Source organism: Cyprinus carpio, chromosome A2, assembly GCF_018340385.1.
Source record: "Cyprinus carpio isolate SPL01 chromosome A2, ASM1834038v1, whole genome shotgun sequence".
NCBI classification, from domain to species: Eukaryota; Metazoa; Chordata; class Actinopteri; order Cypriniformes; family Cyprinidae; genus Cyprinus; species Cyprinus carpio.
The window spans coordinates 19,794,305-19,817,292 of NC_056573.1; the positions used below are offsets into that span (position 1 = coordinate 19,794,305).

General features: G+C 38.6%; 1 protein-coding gene and 1 long non-coding RNA gene across 2 annotated transcripts in view; one reads left to right on the forward strand and one right to left on the reverse strand.

The window, feature by feature from the left end:
• Positions 1 to 22,988, forward strand: part of LOC109100537 (calsyntenin-2-like) — a 228,624-nt gene that overhangs the window by 167,112 nt on the left and 38,524 nt on the right. The window contains exons 7-8 of the mRNA XM_042777659.1: positions 14,510 to 14,767; positions 16,546 to 16,667. Coding sequence (XP_042633593.1) covers positions 14,510 to 14,767; positions 16,546 to 16,667 — 380 coding nt within the window. The remainder of the gene's footprint in view (positions 1 to 14,509; positions 14,768 to 16,545; positions 16,668 to 22,988) is intronic.
• LOC122148966 lies at positions 3,447 to 4,300 on the reverse strand. Its single transcript, XR_006162753.1, has 3 exons — positions 4,262 to 4,300; positions 4,049 to 4,139; positions 3,447 to 3,719 (listed from the first exon to the last, which is right to left on the reverse strand). It is a non-coding gene; the product is annotated as an uncharacterized LOC122148966 (long non-coding RNA).

Sequence of the window (22,988 nt, forward strand, 5' to 3'; positions counted from 1 at the left end):
GCCTCCTTCCTGAAGCGGCAGAGAACTCCTACCAGAGGATTGATAAGATCAGGCCCAGTTAGTAGAGTGTCGTTTAGAGAAACACCATGGAATTTGGCTGAACAGTCAAATACGACTCTCAGCTTGTCTGGTTTGGGGTGATATATGCCGTGATGCGGAAGGTACCATTCAGTCTCTCCTGTAAATGTTGTAGGGGCAGGCTCTGCATCACCCTTGTTAATTGTTTCTTCCATGAATGTTTTGTATTGATCATAATATTGTTTGTTGGTCTTTAACTTCTTCTTAAGGCACTGCAGGCGAACTGTGGCTAGCCTCTTGTTGTTTGGTAGGTTGGGTGGACTGTTGCCCTTGAAAGGGAGGGGCATCTCATAATGTCCATCTTTCTTCTGCATGATGTTGTCACTGAGGAACTGTATGAAATGAACATCGTTCTGGGACACATATTTATCTTCATAAGTTCTCTCTGTGAAATCTGATTCTAGGGCTTTTAGAACATCTGTCGTCGATGGAATTGGCAGTTCTTTTACTGTGAGCCGATGCACAAAGCTCTGACTTCCTTGTCTGTCTAGGTGAGGATTTGATGAGCCTATGATACTCCATCCTAGATTTGATCTCTGTGCAAACGGTTGATTTTTGTCCCCAATGATAACCTCAAGAGGAGTTAGTGCTGCTGGACAGTCATATCCAATCAAGAGCCCTACATCACAGTCTTGAAGGGGTGGTAGCTTATCTGCCAAATGTCTGAGATGAGGCCAGAGTAAGGCTGTTTCCTTCGTTGGAACGTAAGACTTGTCCACCGGGATAAAGTCACGGCTGTAGGCCTGCTGTAATTGGATGTGGTTCTTAGAGTGCAGTCCTCGAACTTGTAGACCACGGACGTTCTTGCTAGACATGATTGTGTCAATAGCCGTCATAGTACTCAATTTTAATTTTACTGGTTGGGCATCAACATTCAGTTTGTCAAGTATATCTTCTAAGACAAATGTTGAGTCACTCTGTGTGTCCAGTATTGCGTATGTAAGTACTTCTCTGTGTGGCTCTTGTATTGAAGACACAAGGACTGGGACGATACTTGAGGTAGCGGACGCACGTTGTGTTAATGCATGGGATACGACATTGTGCGTTTCCAAGCTTGCATGGTTTTCTGTGGAAGTGGAGCTATTCGTTGTTGCTTCCACAGGTCTTTGTTTCCTGTCATCGTGCAAGCAGGTTGGGTGACGACGGCTGCATATGCTGCATGTGTGTCGTCTCTTACAATCTTTGGTCATGTGACCCTTCCTCAAGCACCCAAAGCAGAGCCGATTTTCACAGATGAATGCTTTTTTGTCTTCACTACTCTTTGCTGCAAAGGTGGGGCACTTGGTGATGTTATGAGCTTCACTTTTACAGATGAAGCAAGGTGATTTTGGTTTACTGCCGTTTGTTTCTTGTTTCTCCTGAGCGAAACTCTTTGTTTGTGTATTTGTGTTGGGAGCTTTGGCTCTCTTTGGTGATCTTTCATTTGTGGCCCTGAAGTTCATCAACAATGGAGAAGCAATAGGGTTACAGGCTATCCGTGCCTCTTTGCTCAGGAAGTTTGTGAAGCATGCAAGATCTGGATAGCTTCCGGATGTGTCAAGTTCCTCTACAACAATTCGACTCCACTTGCGCACAATCCATTCTGGTAATTTTTTGAGCAACTTGTGGTTTTCCTCACAATCGTTAAGGATAGCTAGTCCTTTGACGTGGGGCATCGCCTCAGTGCAGCCTTGGAGGAAGTCAGCGAACTCTTGTAGTGCTAGTGGATCGTTTGTGTTGATCTTTGGCCATCTCATGAGCTTATCTCTGAAAGCCTTTTGTATGATGAATGGGTTCCCATATCTGTCTTGTAAAACTTTCCATGCTCCATTGTATGCACTTTCTGAATCTCGATAAAAGAAACCTTCTACCGCTTTGCGCGCCTCTCCAGCAAGATAATTTTTTAGATAAAACATCTTCTCACTTGGTGGGAGGGGTTTTCTATCAATAAGAGCTATGAATGTCATCCTCCAATCTGTAAACTGTAAAGGGTCACCACGGAACGTGGTTGGTTCAGGGACCGGCAAGCGGTTCATGCTTAATGAGCTGGCGATTACCTGGGCTAGACTGACAGACTCCTGGGTCATTGTCACCTCAGGAGCAGCTTGGTGTGGATGGAATGATGCAGCATCAGGATTTAATCGAGGTTCATTTGCTTTCTGTAGCAAGCAGAGTTAGTTTTGGTCATTAATCTCCTCATCATGGTTCTCAAACCCTTCAAAATTGTCATATGCTCTCACACGAGCTGCTGCTATGGCAACGTCTTTTGCTGCTTGTAACTGCTGCAATTTGGTTCTCTCTTGTTCCAACTGTTGTTGCATTTCCAACTCTTTTTGTTTATTTCTACTAACATTTTTGCTTCTTTTAAGTTTCCATTCACCTTCTAACTTGTGAAGATGTGCTTGCTGTGCTTGGATTTCTTTCATGGCTTTTGATTGTTCCAGCTTAGCCGCAAGCTCTGCTTGTGCATCTACTCTACAGCTGTGGGTACTGGTTGAGCTGGAGTGGTTGCTCAATCTCTCCGGTGACTCCGCTGAGCTTACCGTTTCAGTTTTAGTGTGGCCAAAGACAGACCCATATTCATCTTTGTTTAATGTTTTCTCTTCCCATTTCCTTCTCAAGTTGATCATTATAATCTTGATTAATAGTCTCTAGACGGTTACTAATAAGGTCACGAATGTCTTTTGTTAGCGTAACACAGGCATCCATCTTCTTTACAATCTCTGGTGTGGTGTTACTGTTACGAAGTAGAGGTTCATACTGCTGGCACACGCCATCATGCTTTGCTTGAATGTCTTGCTGTAATTCAATAAGGTCTTCTGATGAACAGAGGGTTTTTAATTTTGTCCTAGTCTCCCTTGCTACCAGCTTCCAAGCGTCATAGGTCTTGTTAAATGCTTTCTCACGTTTTTCTGGTCTCTTGGCCTTTCTCTGTTAGCTTTCTTTCACGTGAGCTGGACCTGCATGGGTTGTCTTTAAGTGACATATTGTTTGTTTGTGCTGCTGCTTTAAGTCGAGTGTAGCCTTCGATTGTCCAACGCCTGAATTTACATTTATAAAGCTGTAGTTACCCTTTACCACAGAGTAATATTTATGCCACGCATTAACAGATTATGGACATCTAAAAGGATTTTTAGCTTAAAACAGTAACAACAAAACAACCCTTTTAACCTTTTCATAAACAGACATGACCCAAGCGCATGGGCTAGTTTCTTGAAATAGTCACCAGTTTTAGAAGCGTTAGGAACTGAGAATTAGCTTGCAAGATATTTTGACCTTATAATACCATATTATTATTTAGTCACTTCAGTTATGCTGCAAGCGTGTGTAAAAAGATTGTCCCTTTTCAGCCTTTTTGCTCCTTGGCACCCAGTGTCTCTTTTTTGCAGCTCTAGCTGTACCTTAAGCATGCTGTCCATTTTAAGTCTTGCCTGTGTGCAGGAGTTGGATGCAAGTGAAGTAAACTGGCCGGTATTAGGTTGGTGGTTGGACTTCAGATGTGATGGCATCAGCTTCTCACCAGGGATGGCAGGGCTGGTGCAGCGATGAGTTTTCACTGTAGCAGCCCCTCGGATATATTGATCAAGACGCAGAGAGTTTCAAACGGTGTCAATTTATTTCTTCCTCTCAACGAGCACCATGCACCATGAACACCGTGAAAACTACAGAATAAACAGAAGAAATACAAAATGCTTCTATGTAGTTTTCACAAATAATTCGCACATTAATCATGTTCACATATTAATACAAATCATTTTAACAAATGACCAATATGAAATATGAAATGTGTTTTTAAGCCTTCCTGACAAATGAAATATCACATGCTTCTTTTTAAATGAAACAATATATTATAATTGTTTACATAAATAATGTTTTTTATATTGATGACATGTGCAATAAACCCATAAACAAATGAAGTATTGACATTCTCTTTTCCATAAACAATATCCCTTCTGATAATAATACAAACTCCACCCATTTTCCTTCATACCTCATTCCGCTTCTCCAAGGGCGCTAATCAAAGAGTTTCTGCCATCAGCTACCATGCTCTCTAGCTCGACACACCCTCACAGTTCGGAGCTCTTAGAAATAACATGTACGAGCAATACAAAAATAATAAAGTAAATCACAATGTAAACTCTTTCTTTACAAGATTCAAATGGATGAAACATGATAAATTACTAAAGTGGTTACAAGTTTTTACCGTTCTTCCGACGATACGTGAACACCACATTGTGAAGAGGAGAGTAGCGGAAGTCTAGCGTCACAAAAAAAAACATCCGAAGAAAAAACGGCGCTTTTCAAAATAAAAGCGGAACAGACAAAGTGACACTGTAGAATTATAATGTTCTTACATATAAAATATAAAATGTTATATATGTTATAAAAATGGTGTAGGAGAAAAAATGAATGCGATTTAATTGAAGACATTTACACACCACACTTAAATCTCTTTTAAATTGCCATGAATCACCCTAGCTTAAAATACCAGAGTGTTGCTAGGCCACATCCAACAGCTATGACTTATGAGACGTTTGCTTTCAGATATAACATTTCAGTCAGGGTTGAATGTGGGTCTCGGAACTAAATGTTACTTGCTTTTCATCTCTAATTTGATTTGAAGTGTGCTGTATGCATAGTATATTTGAATGCCAGGGCAGCTAATATGATTTTAACTCTTTATGACTGACAGCTTGTAATTTTTCAGCGCTGCCTCTTGCGGTAACCTGAACTAACCTCTGTGCTTTTATTTCTCTGCAGGAGCAGCCTCGGGCCAGCACAGACCTTCTCCCGGCGCCTAGCGCGTCCACCAATTGGAACGGCTTCCTTGCTGACAGACAATGGCCGAGGGACAGCGACCTCATCTTCAGATTTGATGGACGACAGGCAGCCAATATCCCAGAGTGGGTCGTGCCACAGAACCTGACAGATCAGTTTACCATAGCAACATGGATGAAGCACGGGCCAAGTCCTGACTGAGAGCTGAGAAGGAGACAAAAGAAGTGCTGGGGTAATTCTGATAAACCTGGTGAGCGCTATGGTGACACAGTAGGCATTGTGTTAAACCTGTAAGAGGGGCGGGTCTCTCTCTCTCTCTCTCTCTCTCTCTCTCTCTCTTCTCTATTATATATATATTATATGTATATATATATACGTAGAATACTTTGTTTTGGTTCTTTAGTAAATATCTGAGATATTTAAGATTACGTCTACAGTTTCCGCATCTGGTGATCAAAACCACAGTTGGTAGAATTGAAGAGAAGTTTTATCAATACCAGACGATGCCCAGCAGCATTAGGGAAAGAGATTAAGACTATGGATTAGATCTGGATTAAAGAGTGGTTCAGAACACAATTCTCTGTAGGTTAAAGGGAAAACTCTTGTCAGGAAGAAATGCAGCATGGACTGTCAGTGGCCAGTTTCTCTGAGACCGAGTGGGCAGCGTTTAGGTGAGTGGAGAGGGGCGCCATGTGGAGGAGACATGGCAGCCACCTTGACAATGAGAGGGTTTCTGAGACTCTTGTTAAAGCAGTAGGGTCCAGTCTTACTTAGAGTGAGACACGTGGTGGAGAGTGAAATGTGTCAGTAACACAGAAGAAAACGCTTTAACATGAGTCTCAGATTGAATGGCAGCTCTCTCATGCACATCCTCCCATTAGGACCTAGCATTGTTACAAGATGACATTTAGTTGTGAATGTTGAAATTGAGAAAAAAAAGGTAATACCAGCTTAAGGTCAAAATGTTTTTGTTGGAATAGAGGTCTTGTTGATAGTAGGTAGTTGTTGTCCCTATCTTAAGCCAAGGTGGTCTACCGGCCTCTAAACAGCCTGACAAAAGGGTGAAATTTGGGGTTGGTGATCGGTACCGGGATTAAGTAAGTATGACTAGAGAATAAGTTGAGGAAAATAAGGTAAATAAATAACAAATAGCATGGCAACATTATAGATGTAGGCCGCTACTGGTACAATATGAAAAATAGCTATGTGATTTTGAGATTCCCGGTAAACGGTTATCTTTAAATACAGTGTATTTATGTTATTGTAGCTGCTTTAGGGGAGATGATGGCAGTACCATAGCATTAGATGATGGATGCAGGTGGGGGAGGGCCGAAAAACAATGGAAATACTGGGGTACCTAAATATACATAATGTTACACTAACTATAAATAGTTGTATACTCCCTCAATATATTCAGTTTTCAGCGCAGCCATTACTTAGAAAAGAAAATATAGTCTTATTATTATCAATGTTGTGCCGAAGCAGTTGAAAACATGATACTTTTTTAGGAATTATCTGCATGAAACAGAGAGATTTTTTTCCAAATAATGGCATTTATTTGAATTAATGTGAGTCTTTTTAGTAAAATGGTGGTAGAGTGAAACTCTGAGTATATGATTCTTGTCAATCTTATTCATTCGTTCAACTGAGGTAAAAAGTGCACACATTTATAGACTGTCAGTCGGTATTTCCCTGACGGGAAATGAGTTACATTTAAGGAGTTCCTGCGCAGAAACAGTAAAGTGTATCCGTGAATTCTCTCGCTGTGTCAAGGTCTCATCTTTGTTCCATGTAGTGTACTTTTATGACTCAGACTTGTATAAAGTCTGTAAGTTTTTCTCACATGATTATAGCAGTTTAAGACAAAGCTCGCTCAGAGGGACGCGAGAGGAAATATATAAATGTACCGTAAATCTTTAACCAAATGATGTTCTTGCTTTGAAAAACACAGTGAGAGTCCATGTGTGGTACAAGACAAACCAAAAAAACATATCAATATTTGCACTGTCTCGCATTATTTTGACCCATGTACAGTAAAGGCGTTTCTGGGTTGTTTTTTTTTTGACAGAGAGAGAACAGGCATCATTACTCTGCTGTCAGTCCCTAATTGCAGTCTGAGGGTTCTTATGAGGCGGAGACGTTATTACAGCTGGAATCCTTCAGGCCAGCTAGAGTGCCACTGGAAGGAAATGGAACAGTGTGATGGAGCCCCCGGGGCATCTGAAGGACCTGCATGCGGTTCAATCATCAACAACACCAGCCCCTATGATTAAACAGGACCATGAAAACGGCAACACTAGGCCGACATTATTAGCAAGACTAACTCGCAATTTATCTAGTAAGCACATGTGAATGTGAAGTTTGCATCTGTATAATTTTCATTACCTTAGTTTTGACTTATGCATTATCCATGTGAAGATTTTTTCCATTGCAAACAAGTGATCTGTCACTGGTAAAATGACATTATTATCAGAAGGGACCAATTGGCAAGCCGCCACAAAGGACCAGCACGCATGTTTTCTCTCCCAGTGCTTATTTGGCTCATAATACGGCTTTTTTGTGTTTGGAAACACCTTAATTTTCTCAAATTTTCAGCATTTCCCTTGGCTGAACGTTGAGGTGCAGAATAACTCTTTTGATCTTGAGAGCAATACATGGGCGTTATATTTGTGTCATCGTGCCTCTCCACGCTTTGCCAAGGGGAACAGGGAGCCAGGTGAAGACATGTTGTAATCGGTCTGAAACGCTCTCCACAGCAATGACCTCTTGCAGGGAACATAATGATAGTCCTTTGCCCCACACCAGTCCTTAACAGCAACTTCCACACACATACACATTATCACATCAGACGTGCCACTAGCTCAAGTGCAACATCTCTGATCTTTCTGAGCTGCTTTTAATGTTGCATATCTAACTGAGGGTAAACACCCCATATCGATGTTTGTTGAAAGACTTTGTGACATTTTTCAAATGCACCGAAACGGTCGTTGGCTGAGAGGACGTTAATCCATTTAGTCCAGATCAATTTGTACTGTAAAGTAGGACTCAGGAGTTCAGGTTTTGGTCATAGTCCAGAAGCTTGTATGCGCCACAGTTTTTTTTTTTTTTTGCAGTTGTGTTGATTTGAGAGAAATTTGGCTTCGTGGAAGGTGGTTTAGTTGTAGTGGTGAAGATCTGGGCTGGTAGCTGAAAGCTCAAGACATTTGATTCATCATTGGACGCGACATGAAACTTGGCTGTTTGTGCCCTTGAGCGAGCAGTTAACCTCAAGGTCACTCCAGGAGAATTGACCTGTAAAGGGGAGTTCCACTCGGACCAGAGATTTCGCAGTAAACAAAGCGGATTGTAAGGTCATTGATTTTAGCTGCCGTTGGATGGCAACATGAACAACAGAGACTCTTTCGCGATACTGAAGGTCAACGTTATCCAAAGATTCTGCGTGCGATGGGATGTGTTTTGCCTAAGATACAGTCTTTCGCATTAATTCCTACTAGAAACAAAAAGACACAGATACATTTGGCAACCCTAGGTTAATCTCTGTAGGTTGGTCGCTATTTACATGTCAGTCAGCAAAAGTTTCTTCCTGGCCAGATGGAGGGTTCTGGTCAGAATACTGGTTTGGCTACATTGATTACAAAACGGCGGCAATAAAAATCATGTGTTAATTAACAGAACTAACACTGAAAATTTTATTTTCTTTAACTAACATTAAAAAGATGAAAAAATACAGGAATAAATGTATTGTTCCATTGTTTGTTTATGTTAATTAATACATTAACTAACATTAACTAATGGAACCTTGTTCTAAAGTGATACTAACTGTGTATTATTTCATTCTTTTGTGTGTGGGTTTTTTTTTTTGTGCATAAGAAAGTAAATGGGTCCGTATTATTTTATATTGACTTTTAAGTTTGGTCAATATTTTGTCATTTCATATTCATTAAGTTTAGTCTAATTTACTGTGAGGCCAAATGACGTAAGATTCCCTTCAAGAAATTATAAGATTATTTAAAAAATTTTTTTTGCCATTATCAGTATAAATACTTTAATTTTTGTTTTTTTTTAGAATTTCTTGCAAAATAAATCGTATTTTAAATCAACATGCATTCATTAGAAATAATTATTTCTTTTGATAAATTGTTTTTTATACCTAATGTTGGTCCTTTTAACACAAGTCATCACAAAATGGATGATTTAAACCCGGGATTATTGTCCAAAACAACACTTTTGACAAGCATAATCCAGGACTTTTGAAGGCAACAAAAAAAACAGGTAATTTTACAGATGGGGTAATGTGGAAAAATAACAAAACAAATGTCAATACTATAGACATTTCGACACACCAACAGCTATTTTTTTAATTTAAATTTAAAATATGGCTAATTCTAATTGTTGTAAGAATATATTTCATATAGGTTTAAAAAGGAAAGCTCTTGTGGGTTCAAATGCAAGACCTGCACCTTTCTAAAACTATCAGACTTCAGTGTTCTTTCTCGGAGCTTTGGTACAGGTGGTTCCAACAAGTTTCTTTTTTAGTTTTTTTTTTTTTTTGTTCGTATTTTGTGGTGGCACAGGTTTTGAATCTCACATCCAAAATGTTCTGCTATTTTTTCTTCCCCACAGGTCTCTAAGTAGGTTACCTGTCAACTGCCTCGGCACTCCTCTCCTCCCTGATTAGATTTCAAAAAGACAAATCAGAAGAACCCCATAAATACTACAAATATATATTATAGGGGCCACCACTTCAGTCACTTAATTAGCATTGCAATTCATCCATTGAGCGTCTTCAAGAACAGTCTTTATGATGAAAACTCAGAAATGACAGAAATGAGGTGTAGATTCCATGGCCAACTAATTCCAAGTCCACCTGTCCATGTAGCCCTTTTCTGTAACCATGTTCACCCCGAACCCCACAGTTCCGGGGGCCCATTATTTTTCCATGTGTATCCCGCATCTGTTCTTTTTACTTCAGCAATTACTCTAGTGGCAAAATCAGCTCCCTGCGCTGCTCTGCCGCGACTTCTTTGGCGTCCTGTGGCATTTACGAATAAGCAATGACATGTCTTTATGCCGCAGTTAATGTTAATCGTCCACCCCAAGGTCCTTGAAGATGGTCTTTCTATTTTGAACAGAATGAGGTCTGGCCTCCTCTGGCTTTGGGTGTTTCGGGTTGGATAATCGAGCTGGAATTATTCACTCTCAGGGGAGTAGATGATTGTCATTGTACGCAAGCGCACACACAAGCGATTATTTGGATGCCCAGCCTTCCGAAAGCACTTTAATTCCGTAGTCCTGTTACACATGATTCCCTTGTGTATGCCGGATTGGGAATTAACGGAAGACCCACTGCTTGTTTTAGGTGTTTTTGAGTTTTTTTTTTTTTTTTTTTTTTTTACTGCATATATTGTGTTTTGAAGTGAGCTATAAAACTTCTCTTGATCAGTTTTATCTGGGGGCAGAAATCAGAACGGGCTACCCTTAGGTTATTGAATGAGGGGAACTTTTTTTTTTCGAAGACCGTTTCCCTCCAAAAAGAGGTAGAGTATGGAGTCCCTGTGGTACTGTACTGGTGCCCCATTTTATCCACCAGAGCAGTAGTGACCCCATTGAATAATGTAATTAAGATAATCAGTTAGGGAGGAAACGGGCTGAGGGAGTATCTTCTCAGACTGAGGTGAATACAAAGCACTCGGATTTCTCTGAATATACAGAAAGAGTCCCATAAAAGGCCAGCTCAGCAAGGAAGATGGGAAATGTTTATATCTTAAGGGTTGATTCTTACCTCTAAGCTTCATTTTGTATAAAGCACACACCAAGACATAGAGTAAGTGTAACATGCAATGAACACATGACTAAAGCACATAGTGATGGTACCAGCCTTGACACAGGGAGGATAACATGTTGCTCAGTAAACAGGAAAATATTCCAGAATGGATTCCTTTTTCCCTTTGACCTTGCTGTTTGCTGTTTAACCACAATAGCTTTCATCATGATTTGGTCATACCTCTTGCATGTTTTGTACTAAAAGAAAAAAAGGGATACAGCTCAGATTAAATCTGATCATTGTGACGACACAGATGCTGTGAGCGCGGGAACGCAGAATCTCTTTATATGAAAGCAAGTTAGTCTGTCAGGTGCTCAAAGAGATAAGTGATGTTAAGGGTGGTTAAAGCAAATGAATGGAACAGGAATATGTGTTAATCAATAATACACAGGTTTGGGAACAGAAAATCTTATAACAGAGGACTAAGTTCAATAGAATACAGAGGTTATTTTAACATGAGGTGTTTTTTGCCATAATAATAATTATATATTATTATTATTACCTTACAGCAATATAACAAATACCCAAATAATACAGTTACAAACATTCATAACTAAACCATGTGATTCATCAGAACTGATAGTGAGCGTTTGAATCTGTAAGTACCTTAAGAAATCCCTTTGTTTAGCATTGTCACACACCATATTTATATTTATAGATGTATTTATATTTATATTTACATATCTTATATTACATAGATCTACACAGATGTGTAAACTCTGTACCTCCTGCTGGTTTCTATACGTCGTGTTTTGTTCTCCCAGGATTGGGAACCAACGCGTGTGGATTATGAACCTGGAAACAGGCAGCAAGCAGCTCTTTTCCAACAGATGCACCTGGAGACCTGTGATGGCCCTTTATCTTCAGTGCGGAGACTATGTGGTGTGGCAAGACAAGACCAGCCATATTGGAGAAGGGCTGTTTGACAGAGAGGACCTATTCTGAGAGAGCCGCTCTGCAAAAGCTCTGCGGTTAAAAGACTAATTTTCAGCCAAACATCTTTTTCTCCTGTCAGACCAGCAACTTAAAGGGGTTACTCCATCCCAAAAGGAAAATTTTGTTCTTAATCACTTACCCCCCATGTTGTTCCAAACCCGTAAAAAGCTTTGTTCGTCTTCGGAACACAATTTTAAGAGATTTTTGGAGGAAAATCTGGGAGGCTTGAGACTGTCCCATAGACCTGCCAAAAATAAATAACAATGTCAAGGTCAAGGAAAGTATGAAAAGCATAATCAGAATAGTCCATCTGCCATCAGTGATTCAACCATAACGTTATGAAGCGACGAGAATACTTTTTGTACACGAAGGAAGAAAACAAAAATATAACGACTTATTCAACAATTGCCTCTCCTCTGTGTCTCTCCAAATCAGCGTAGTGCCATTTTGGCAATTCTGAGCAGTACGCGATGGCGTACGTTCTTCTGTGTCAGCCGCTCTGCACCTATGCGCTGTTTGCTTTCAAACCAAAGCCTAAATACACATCAAAACATATCCTTGTGACACGGCTGATACAGAAGAGCGTACGCCGCTTGCAATACTAGTCAGATTTGTCAAAATGGCGCTACGCTGATTTTTGTTTTCTTCGTGTACAAAAAGTATTCTCGTTGCTTCATAAATGATCCGGTTGAATCACTGATGGCAGCTGGACTATTCTGATGATGCTTTTCATACTTTCCTGGACCTTGACACTGTTATTTATTTGGCAGTCTATGGGACAGTCTCAAGCCTCCCTGTTTTCATCCAAAACATCTAAAATTGTGTTCTGAAGACGAACGAAGCTTTTACGGGTTTTGAAACGACTTGGGGATAAGTGAATAATGACAAAATTTAATTCTGGGATGGAGTATCCCTTTAATGAGTTTAATCACAAAATATTCGAACTACAGGAATAGCAAAACAATTTGCTAGGCAATATGGGTGCACAATATAATATAATGTATAATTTATTATTCAAAATGGGCATGTAACAATGTATAATGGATATTTAATTGTGCCTGCACATTTTCCTTAATTTTACATTTAGATTACTTTTGCCATGATCTATCGCATATTTTACATTTTTTAAGTGAGCGTTAGAGTCACTTTTAAGTCTTTTATAGCATTAACAATGTAATTAGCACAATTTTAATGGTCATTTTAGCAAATCACAAAATGAATGTCCATTTGACATAATATATTATAACATATGATATTTATATCATACTATATTATAGATTCTAATGTTGTGATGCCCAAATGCACTTGTATCTCTTTTGAAAACAATCGATTTTAGTTTTATTGTTTATTTTTAATTTATTTTGACTAAATAGTAATATAGAATTTAATATCTGCCATTTATCATTTATGAGTCATAACATGAAAATAATCATTGGCTTATCAGTATGGGAAAGAATTTTAAAAATCAGTTCATCCCTGCAATTCACTTAACCATATCTCAAGATTTTATTCCAAAATATTGCATGTTCAACACACTTTTAAATGGGTCATAAAACAATTTTCACGTATCTCAATAAATCAGCCATTTTAATCTGATGAAAGACTCTTTGAAACTGATGCATTATGAAGTCAGAGCCACTCTGGCACATGATTGTGGAGTGATTAAAGCTCTGACTGATTTGTGAAGCATTAAGTGTGTTGATCTTTTTAACTTTACTCTCCCTCGTTAATATATCATTTCCCCTGTTGATGTCAGTCACTTTTTCCCAAACACTTTGTGCAGTTAATGGAAATCAGTGTTTATTGTTTGAAACACTTTTGAAAGTGTTTCTGAAACAGACATCAAAGTTGCCAATCAAATATGATATATTTTTTCAAAAGCACACCCATAATAATAAGACAAAATAAATGCTTTACAATGTGTAACCATTAGTGTGCAACCTTGAAATGCTGACAGTTTATTCTGGGACTGGACAATGTGATGACAAGAGCCGCCAGTGAGTCTCATGTAGGGCTAGAAATTGCTTTGCGTAATGTAAATCTTATTGACCTGTACCTTTATGGTATTTTCTGGAAATAGAAGAGCTCAGACGCTCACTTGGAGTCTGGTGGCTGAATTTATTGTCCAGGTATTGATGGGCAGAAATAAATAGTGCATAGTTTAAAAGCAGCACTGCTGCCATAGTTCTCTCTCGCTTCTGTCTCTCTTTGGGCCTGTTCCGAAGTGAAGTGATGTGGAGTTGTGGAATGAGAACACGTTGCTTGACATCGCCGTGCTCATCGCTTCATTCTGTCCCTCTGTGCTGGTCATCTGTCACCCCAGAGTGAAGAAAAAGAAGATCAATATACCTCCAGTATTCCCAAACATAAAACATGCAGAGAGAGGCATGGAAAGCGATGGAGGAGGGGTGACAGGAGGCGGCTAATCAAGATTAGATTGATAGGTGGCGGCTGATTGCATATTTAGGGCATCCATGCTAGACTTGTGTCTTCAAAGCGAGTGTGAACACAATTAGATATATCTTCTTATATTTCCTTTTTAATGGGATAGTTCACATATTCATAACATATGCTTCCTAACTGACGGGGAAGCCACACTTAAACTCTTTTAAATTGCATGATCACCCTAGCTTACAATACCAGAGTGTTGCTAGGCCACATCCAACAGCTATGACTTATGAGACGTTTGCTTTCAGATATAACATTTCAGTCAGGGTTGAATGTTGGGTCTCGGAACTAAATGTTAACTTGCTTTTTCATCTCTAATTTGATTTGAAGTGTGCTGTATGCATAGTATATTTGAATGCCAGGGCAGCTAATATGATTTTAACTCTTTATGACTGACAGCTTGTAATTTTTCAGCGCTGCCTCTTGCGGTAACCTGAACTAACCTCTGTGCTTTTATCTCTGCAGGAGCAGCCTCGGGCAGCACAGACCTTCTCCCGGCGCCTAGCGCGTCCACCAATTGGACGGCTTCCTTGCTGACAGACAATGGCCGAGACAGTGACCTCATCTTCAGATTTGATGGACGACAGGCAGCCAATATCCCAGAGTGGGTCGTGCCACAGAACCTGACAGATCAGTTTACCATAGCAACATGGATGAAGCACGGGCCAAGTCCTGGACTGAGAGCTGAGAAGGAGACATTGCTGTGTAATTCTGATAAAACTGGTGAGCTATGGTGACACAGTAGGCATGTGTTAAACCTTTAAGAGGGGCAGGGTCTCTCTCTCTCTCTCTCTCTCTCTCTCTCTCTCTCTCTCTATATATATATATATATATATATATATATATATATATATATATACTTTGTTTTGGTTCTTTAGTAAATATCTGAGATATTTAAGATTACGTCTACAGTTTCCTCATCTGGTGATCAAACCACAGTTTGGTAGAATTGAAGAGAAGTTTTATCAATACCAGACGATGCCCAGCAGCATTAGGGAAAGAGATTAAGACTATGGATTAGATCTGGATTAAAGAGTGGTTCAGAACACAATTCTCTGTAGGTTAAAGGGAAACTCTTGTCAGGAAGAAATGCAGCATGACTGTCAGTGGCCAGTTCTCTGAGACCGAGTGGCTCTGATGGGGGCCGACTGCTTGGCAGGGCTCTTTCGAGTTCATTGATCCCAGGAGTCATGTTGAGTGGGTGTGAGACTTAATCGATTCAACATGCACTAAAAGCAGTTGCACGAGAGACATCGGGCAGCGCCGCAGAGGCAGCGTTGAGGTGAGTGGAGAGGGGCGCCATGTGGAGGAGACATGGCAGCCACCTTGATCAATGAGAGGTTTCTGAGACTCTTGTTAAAGCAGTCCAGTCTTACTTAGAGTGAGACACGTGGTGGAGAGTGAAATGTGTCAGTAACACAGAAGAAAACGCTTTAACATGAGTCTCAGATTGAATGGCAGCTCTCTCATGCACATCCTGTTAGGACCTAGCATTGTTACAAGATGACATTTAGTTGTGAATGAAATTGAGAAAAAAAGGTAATACCAGCTTAAGGTCAAAATGTTTTTTGGAATAAGGTTTGTTGATGGTAGGTAGTTGTCCCTATCTTAGCCAAGGTGGTCTACCAGCTCTAAACAGCCTGACAAAATATGAAATTTTGGCTGGTACCATTAAGTAGATAGCTAATTAAAAAAATAAATAAATAAATAAATAGGCATTGCAACATTATAATGTAGCCTACTGTACAATATGAAAAATAGATATTGATTTTGAGATTCGGTAAAGGTTATCTTTAAACGGTGTTATTTAGTTATTAGTGCTTTAGATGATGGCAGTAAGCATTAGATGATGGCAGTGGTAACCCGAAAAAATGGAAATATTATACCTAATATACATAATGTTACATAATATATAATTAGTTTTCAGCAGCCATTACTTAAGAAAAAGAAAATAATCTTATTATTATCAATGTTGTGCCGAACAGTTGAAACCATGATACTTTTTTAGGATTATCTGATGAACAGAAAGTTCAAAATAATGGCATTTATTTGAATATTTCTTTTAGTAATGGTGTTAGACTTGTATATGATTTGTCAATTCATTCATTCTTTCAATGAGTAAAAAGTGCACATTTTAAGCTGTCAGTCGGTCTTTCCCTGACTGGAATGATTTCCTTTAGAGTTTCTGCAGAACCACGGTATCCGTTAATTTCTCTCTCTGTGTCAAGTCTCATCTTCTTGTTTGTAGTGTAATTTTTATGACTCAGACTTGTATAACAGTCTGTAGTTTTTCTAACATGATTATGCAGTTAAGACAAGCTCTCAGAGCGAGGCATGGAAATCTATAAATGTACAGTAAATCTTTAAACAACATGATGTTCTTGCTTTGAAAACCATTGCGAGTTCTTTTACAAAAAAAAAACATATCACTCATTTGCCCTGTCTCGCATTATTTTTGACCCATTTACAGTAAGGCTTTTCTGTGTTTTTTTTTTTTGCAGAGATGAACAGGCATCATTACTCTCTGTACGTCCATAATTGCCGTCTGGTGTTTCTTCTGAGGCGAGACTTTATTCAGCTGGACTCCTTCAGGCCAGCAGAGTTCCACTGGAGACTGGAACAGGTGAGGAGCCCCCGGGGCATCTGTCAGACATGCACGTCAACATCACAACAAGCCCTATGATAAACAGGACAGGAAAAATGCCACATGGATTGGGCTCCATTTATAGTAATCACATGTGAAGTGAAGTTTGCTCTGTATAATTTTCAATTACCTATTTTTGAATTATTCATTATCCATGTGAATGATTTTTCCATTGCAACAAGTGATCTGTCACTGGTAAAATGATTATTATCAGAAGGACAAATTGGCAAGCCGACACAAAGACAGCACGCATGTTTTCTCTCCCAGTGCTTATTTGGCTCATAATACGGCTTGTTTGTGTTTGGAAACACCTTAATTTTCTAAAATTTTCAGCATTTCCCTTGGCTAACGTTGAGTGCAGACTAATCTTTTGATTGAGAGCACTAAATGGGCTTTATATTTGTGTCATCGTGCCTCTCAACGCTTGCCAAGGGGAACAGGGAGCCCAGGTGAGACATGTGTAATCGGTATGAAAAGCTCTCCACAGCAATGACCTCTTGCAGGGAACATAATGATAGTCCTTTGCCCACACCAGTCCTTAACAGCAAATTACACACACATACACATTCTCACATCCAGACGTGCACTAGCATAAGTGCAACATCTCTGATCTTTCTGAGCTGCTTTTAATGTATGCATATCTATTGAGTAAACACCCCATATATATGTTGTTGAAAGACTTTTTTGACCATTTTCAAATGCACAGAACAGGTCGTTGGCTGAGAGGACTTTAATCAATAGTCCAGATCAATTACTGTAAGTAGGACTCAGGAGTTCAGGTTTTGGTCATAGTCCAGAAGCTTGTATGCGCCACAGTTTTTTTTTTTTTTGCAGTTGTTTTGATTTTGAGAAATTTGGCTGTGGCAGGTGTTTAGTGTAGTGGTGAAAGATCTGGGCTGGTAGCTGAAAGCTCATACATTTGATTCCATCATGGGACGAGACATGAACTTTGGCTGTTGTCCCCTTGAGCGAGGCACTTAACCTCAGGTCACTCCAGGAGAATTGACCCTGTAAAGGGGAGTTCACACTGACAGCGATTTGCAGTAACAAAGCGATTGGAAGTCATTGATTTTAGCTGCCGTTGGAGGCAACATGAACAACAGAGACTCTTAGCGATACTGAAGTTCAACGTTATCCAAATATTCTGCGATGTGATGTGTTTTGCCTAATGATACAGTTTAGCTGTTACTTGCTACTAGCAACCAACAGAACAGATATTTGGCAACCCTATTTAATCTCTGTGGTTGGTCGATTTACATGTCAGTCAGTCAAAGTTTCTTCCTGGCCAGATTGGTGGTTCTTGGTCAGAATAATGGTTTGGCTACATTTGACTACAAAACGGGGCATAAAAAATATGATATTGTTTTATTAGATAAGATCAATAACTGTTTAAAAATGTTTTTGTTTCCAATATCTGTCTGATACCTATATACATTACAGTTTTAAGTTTTTGTTGTTTGTTTTTATTTTTTATACATTTATTATTATTATTATTTTTAATAAGTACTTTTATTAAACTTTAAATTCATCAAAAGTGATAGTGAAGATGTTTATAATGTTACAAATAATTTATATTTTCAACTTTACCTTCATCAAAGAAACCTGAAAAAAATGTATCACTGTTTCGTCAAAATTATTAAGGATTATATAGGAATAATTCCTATATAAATTTAGAATTGTTTCTTGAGCACCAAATCAGCATATTATGATTTATGAAGGATCATATGACACTAAAGACTGGAGTAATGAATACTGAAAAATCAGCTTTGCAATCACAGGAATAAATTATGTTTTAAAATACAGTTAAATAGACAGTTAATTTAAATTTGTAATGGGGTGCTCCGATTGATCGGCTACTGATCGCTATTGACTAATAATCGCTTTGGGAATACTGCTTCCTGTGATCCAAAAAACCTGATCGGAGCACCCTTAAATTGTAATAATATTCCATAATATTCCTGCTTTACTGTATTTACACAAGCATAATATAACAAACTCATGTGCATTCCTAGTTTTCATATATTTTAAGTTTATATAAGCCATAATTTGTGTGTTTTTAACCAGCATATAATTAATCCAGGGAAGCGTAGAGTCCATGTTGATTGCAATTATTGTGACAACAAACAATAAGCTCAGTCTGACGAATGGTTCTGCCTCAGTGTTCTTGACAGCTATACTTAGTTTGTTACGGGTCAGAGGGAAAATGAGCTCCTTTCAAAGCTTCAGCTCCTTTCCTGTGGTCAGGCAGAGCTCAGCCAGGTGATGAGGAACACAAGTAAACAATATGAGGTCGGTAGAAAGGCTGCCATAAAACAATGTCAGCTGCAGAAGGAGCCACGCTTTTACCTACAATCCTGTCAACATCCACCACATGAAACCACAGAGAAAAAAAAGACTCCATGCAACTGTTGGTTTGTGTTTTACCGATATGCTGTGATATTCTCTCTGTCTTTTTTGTACATTTATCTTTCGTGACCACTTTGTTGATTTTTGTAGGGAAGAGTATTTCTTTGCATTTGATATCTGCTTGCAAATGAAAGCGTGTGAAAATGGAGAGAGTGTGAGAGAAGGTGTGAATGTGCTCGTTTACACTTCAGTGCATTTTCTCTCTTCCTGTTTTCCCTGCCATGTACCTCTTCTCCAGCATGGTTTGATAATGGTGTCTCTCCAGCTTGGAGACAGTAAACAGAATATGCTTGCCTTGATCTCAGAGCACAGCACAGCTCTGTTCCAGACATAAGACACATCTGTTTTTCTTTCTTTTCTCTCTGCCCTCCCTCTGACTACTTGCCACTGATACCAAAACAACAGATTATCCTGTTGTAAATGATGCCATAGTTTGACTTTTATCTTTAATCCCAACAAACAAAGTTTTGACTCTTCTGCATCATGTCTTGTCCAATTTTCAACTTGTTTGGGCCAAGTGCAGCCTATTTAGATAAGAAAAAAATTAAAAAGCGACCAGTGTGGTGGTGGTATTGTTGATTTGTGACATTAAGGGGTAGGTTAATATAAAATCTTTGAATTTTATTGTACTGCACTGCTTTTAATGTTAGCAGACAGAGATTTTATTTAGAAAGTTTCTTAAGGATGTGAAATGTCAACAGGAAAACGTATAGAATTTGTATTCCAAGTACACATAAAATCTTTTATAGTTTTTACTATTCTCTATTACTATTATTATTTTATTTTATTTTTATTATTTTGAAAGAAAGAAAGAAAAATAATTGTATTCTGCAAGGATGCATAATGCTACAGAAGATTTCTAATTCATATAAATGCAGGGTTTGCAAGGTTTTTTTTCCAACTTTATATTTATGAAACTTCAGCTTTGCCATCAAAGGAATTAATGACATTTGTAAATATATTAAAATAGAAAACAGTTATAGTAAATTGTAATCATGTTTCATTATATTACTATTTTTACTAGGCTATATTTTGATTAAATATAAAAGCAGTCTTGGTGAACATAAGAGACTTCTTAAAAAAAGAATTTAAATCTTATCAACCCCAAACTTTTGATTGGTTGTTTAAATCACTTATCCCAACTTTCTATCCCTTGCCATCTTTTTAATGTTTATCAAATAGTTTAACTATTTCTAACTGATTTTATCCTGTTCTGGCCAGAGTATGTGAGCGAAGTGGAGTGGCAACAATTTCCCCTCTGCACTCTGAGCATGTAATAATCATTCCGCTCCACCTCCGCTCCAGGTCCACAATTTCCCGCTCCACTCCGCGCTCACTGATACCAGAAACACGCTCCGCCTTCGCTCCGTGGCTAAAGTATTTCAGTATGTTTGAAATGTTATGTTCAGAATGTAGCCTATATTAACACAAAAAATAAAATAAATAAAATAACAGGAGAGTTTCAAAGTGGCTTAGGCTATTGCGTGCAAACTTTTTTTTCCTACCACATGCCAAACTAAAAACATGGTTGTCAGCATTAAAAGCTATAATTGCTGCTTTCCACTGTGCAAATTTTGTTTGTGATGAATATAACAGTACATTTTCGTCAGTTATTTTTATCTACAGATCGATGCATTTCTTACAGATTTCTGCTCAAAATCAGATACAGATGAAGTAGCACTGTACGATTACATTTGTTTGAATGCATTTTTGTGAAAGCGATTGCGTGTGAATGTGCTGTACCTGTTTAAATCATGCTTTAACCAGAAAATATTCAGTAAAAGGAACAGACAAACTCCTTGAGAACTAGCCTATAACTTCCCGCTCGGCTATTGCCTTCATTATAACCTTCAGATTTGAGAGATCCATCTGTATCTAGCTATAGCTAAATATGTTTAACGTGAATTCTTGCTAAATATGCAGTTATATTACGGGCCATTGGCATGAATTGTACTCGTGATGGAGTGGTGGTGGAGTGCTCTTGGAGCGAGTGAAAACCACGACGCTCCGACTTTTAAAAAATCCGCTCCTCGCTCCAGTCAAAATCACACCCACACCGCTCCGTTCACATATTCTGCTTCTTGCTATGAAAATAGCCTTAGCCGCTGATATGGCATAGAACAGCCCAAAAATAGCATTTCCATCTGTCCAAAAGTATTACGGACTAATTATTTCATTGAAATACTACTCAGAAAGCAAAGTGAAATATTCAGATTTTCTCATAGATATTTAGTTTGCTTGCCACAAAGTGCTTCTAATTCCACTAACCAAATTTTGGCAAATCCAGTCACTAGTTCTTCAACTCAGATCCTTATTTTCCACACTTCAATGCCCCAAATGTCACAAAATTGAGCAATTTCAGTGATTAGCTATCCTCACATTCACCAGTGCTCATTACAAGCAGGAACAGGCGGTTGCTGCTTGCAATTTTGACTTGATGATGTAGCCTTTTTATATGTGATTCACATCAGATGGCAAGTGAATAGTACATGAGTGGCTGTTATAGGCTGAAATTATGTTCACGTTCAAGTTTTACTGTTGTATATCAGGGCTTTGTTTTTTGTTTTTTGTGCAGCGTATGATCCATAGGTGCACAGACTACTAATAGCGTAATGTGAGAAAGTCAGATTACTTAAGGTGCTTGTCAGCTGAGTAGAATGACGTGAATATGTTTGTGTCAGTCAGGGCCTGTTGACAAGTCTGTCAGGAAGTAAGGGAGGGGCTGCAGGTGCTGTGGTATTTCTGTCACTGTGGCAGTGTGCTGATCTAAAGCACCTGTGGAACAGTTGATTGACGCTGCCATCTTCACCTCAGCCTAGCGGCCGGCGGCAATGTGAGCATCGTGTTCTATTAAGTACCCAACATTGATCTAGTAAAATAGCTTTGTGGTGATAGTGCGGCAGACACACTTTAGGTTGGAGAGAGAGAGAGAAGGAAAAAAGCTGTTGGCCATCTCATCCAAATGCTGCTCTTTGCAGTCTCATCAGCACTCTGAGAGGACACTCAATGGCTTCCGCTGCAACTCCATTTAGCCCTATTGATTTTGCAATCTTCCTCACACCTGCCTCTTTAGCTTTTTTCTCCCCTCTTTTCGTTGAGAGGGAAAGAATGATGGAGAGGGAGGGAGTGATGCCAAGTGAGAGGAGGGAAATACTTGATGGGGGCTTATTCTGTACTATTTGTCTTTTTTATTGCTCACTTTCTAACTTTGTTTCTCTTTGCCTCTCCCTCACTAATAGCATGGATTAGAGGTTTTCAGTCTAATGGATATTAGATTATTGTTGTTTAAGAAATAGTTTAACTATAAATGATATGTTGTCATTCATGTTGTTCCAAACCTGTATTCTGTTATTAGATGTTTATGGGAAGAAGAAGAAGAAAAAAGATTTTTTCCATCCATAGTAAGATCTGTAAAGCTTAAAAACACCAAAAAGCACCATACAATTACACAGAAGTAGTTCATCTGATTTGTGCCTTGTATTTCAAGTCGTGAGGATTGTGTGAGGAACAGACCAACATTTAAAGTGATAGTCCACCCAAAAACGAAGATTCTGACATTTATTCACCCTCACATCATTCTAAATCTGTATGTTTTAAATGTCTGTCTTTGTGTGTGTGTGATCCTACAGTTAAAAATTCAGTGGTGTCTAATATTGTTTTTTATTGTAATTCATTGCACAAACTTTTTACTGCAAAGGACCAAAAATCAAACTAGATTGAGAGCCATGGGCAAAAAATAAATGTTGTTTTATATCAAATTATATTATTTTAAAATTAACATTTTAAAAATCATATTCACTTACCGTATATTTTCTACAATTGTTTGCAAAAATAAAAGTAACAAAATAAATCTTAAAACAAAAAGATAAAATAAAAATGTTTCCATATTTTTCC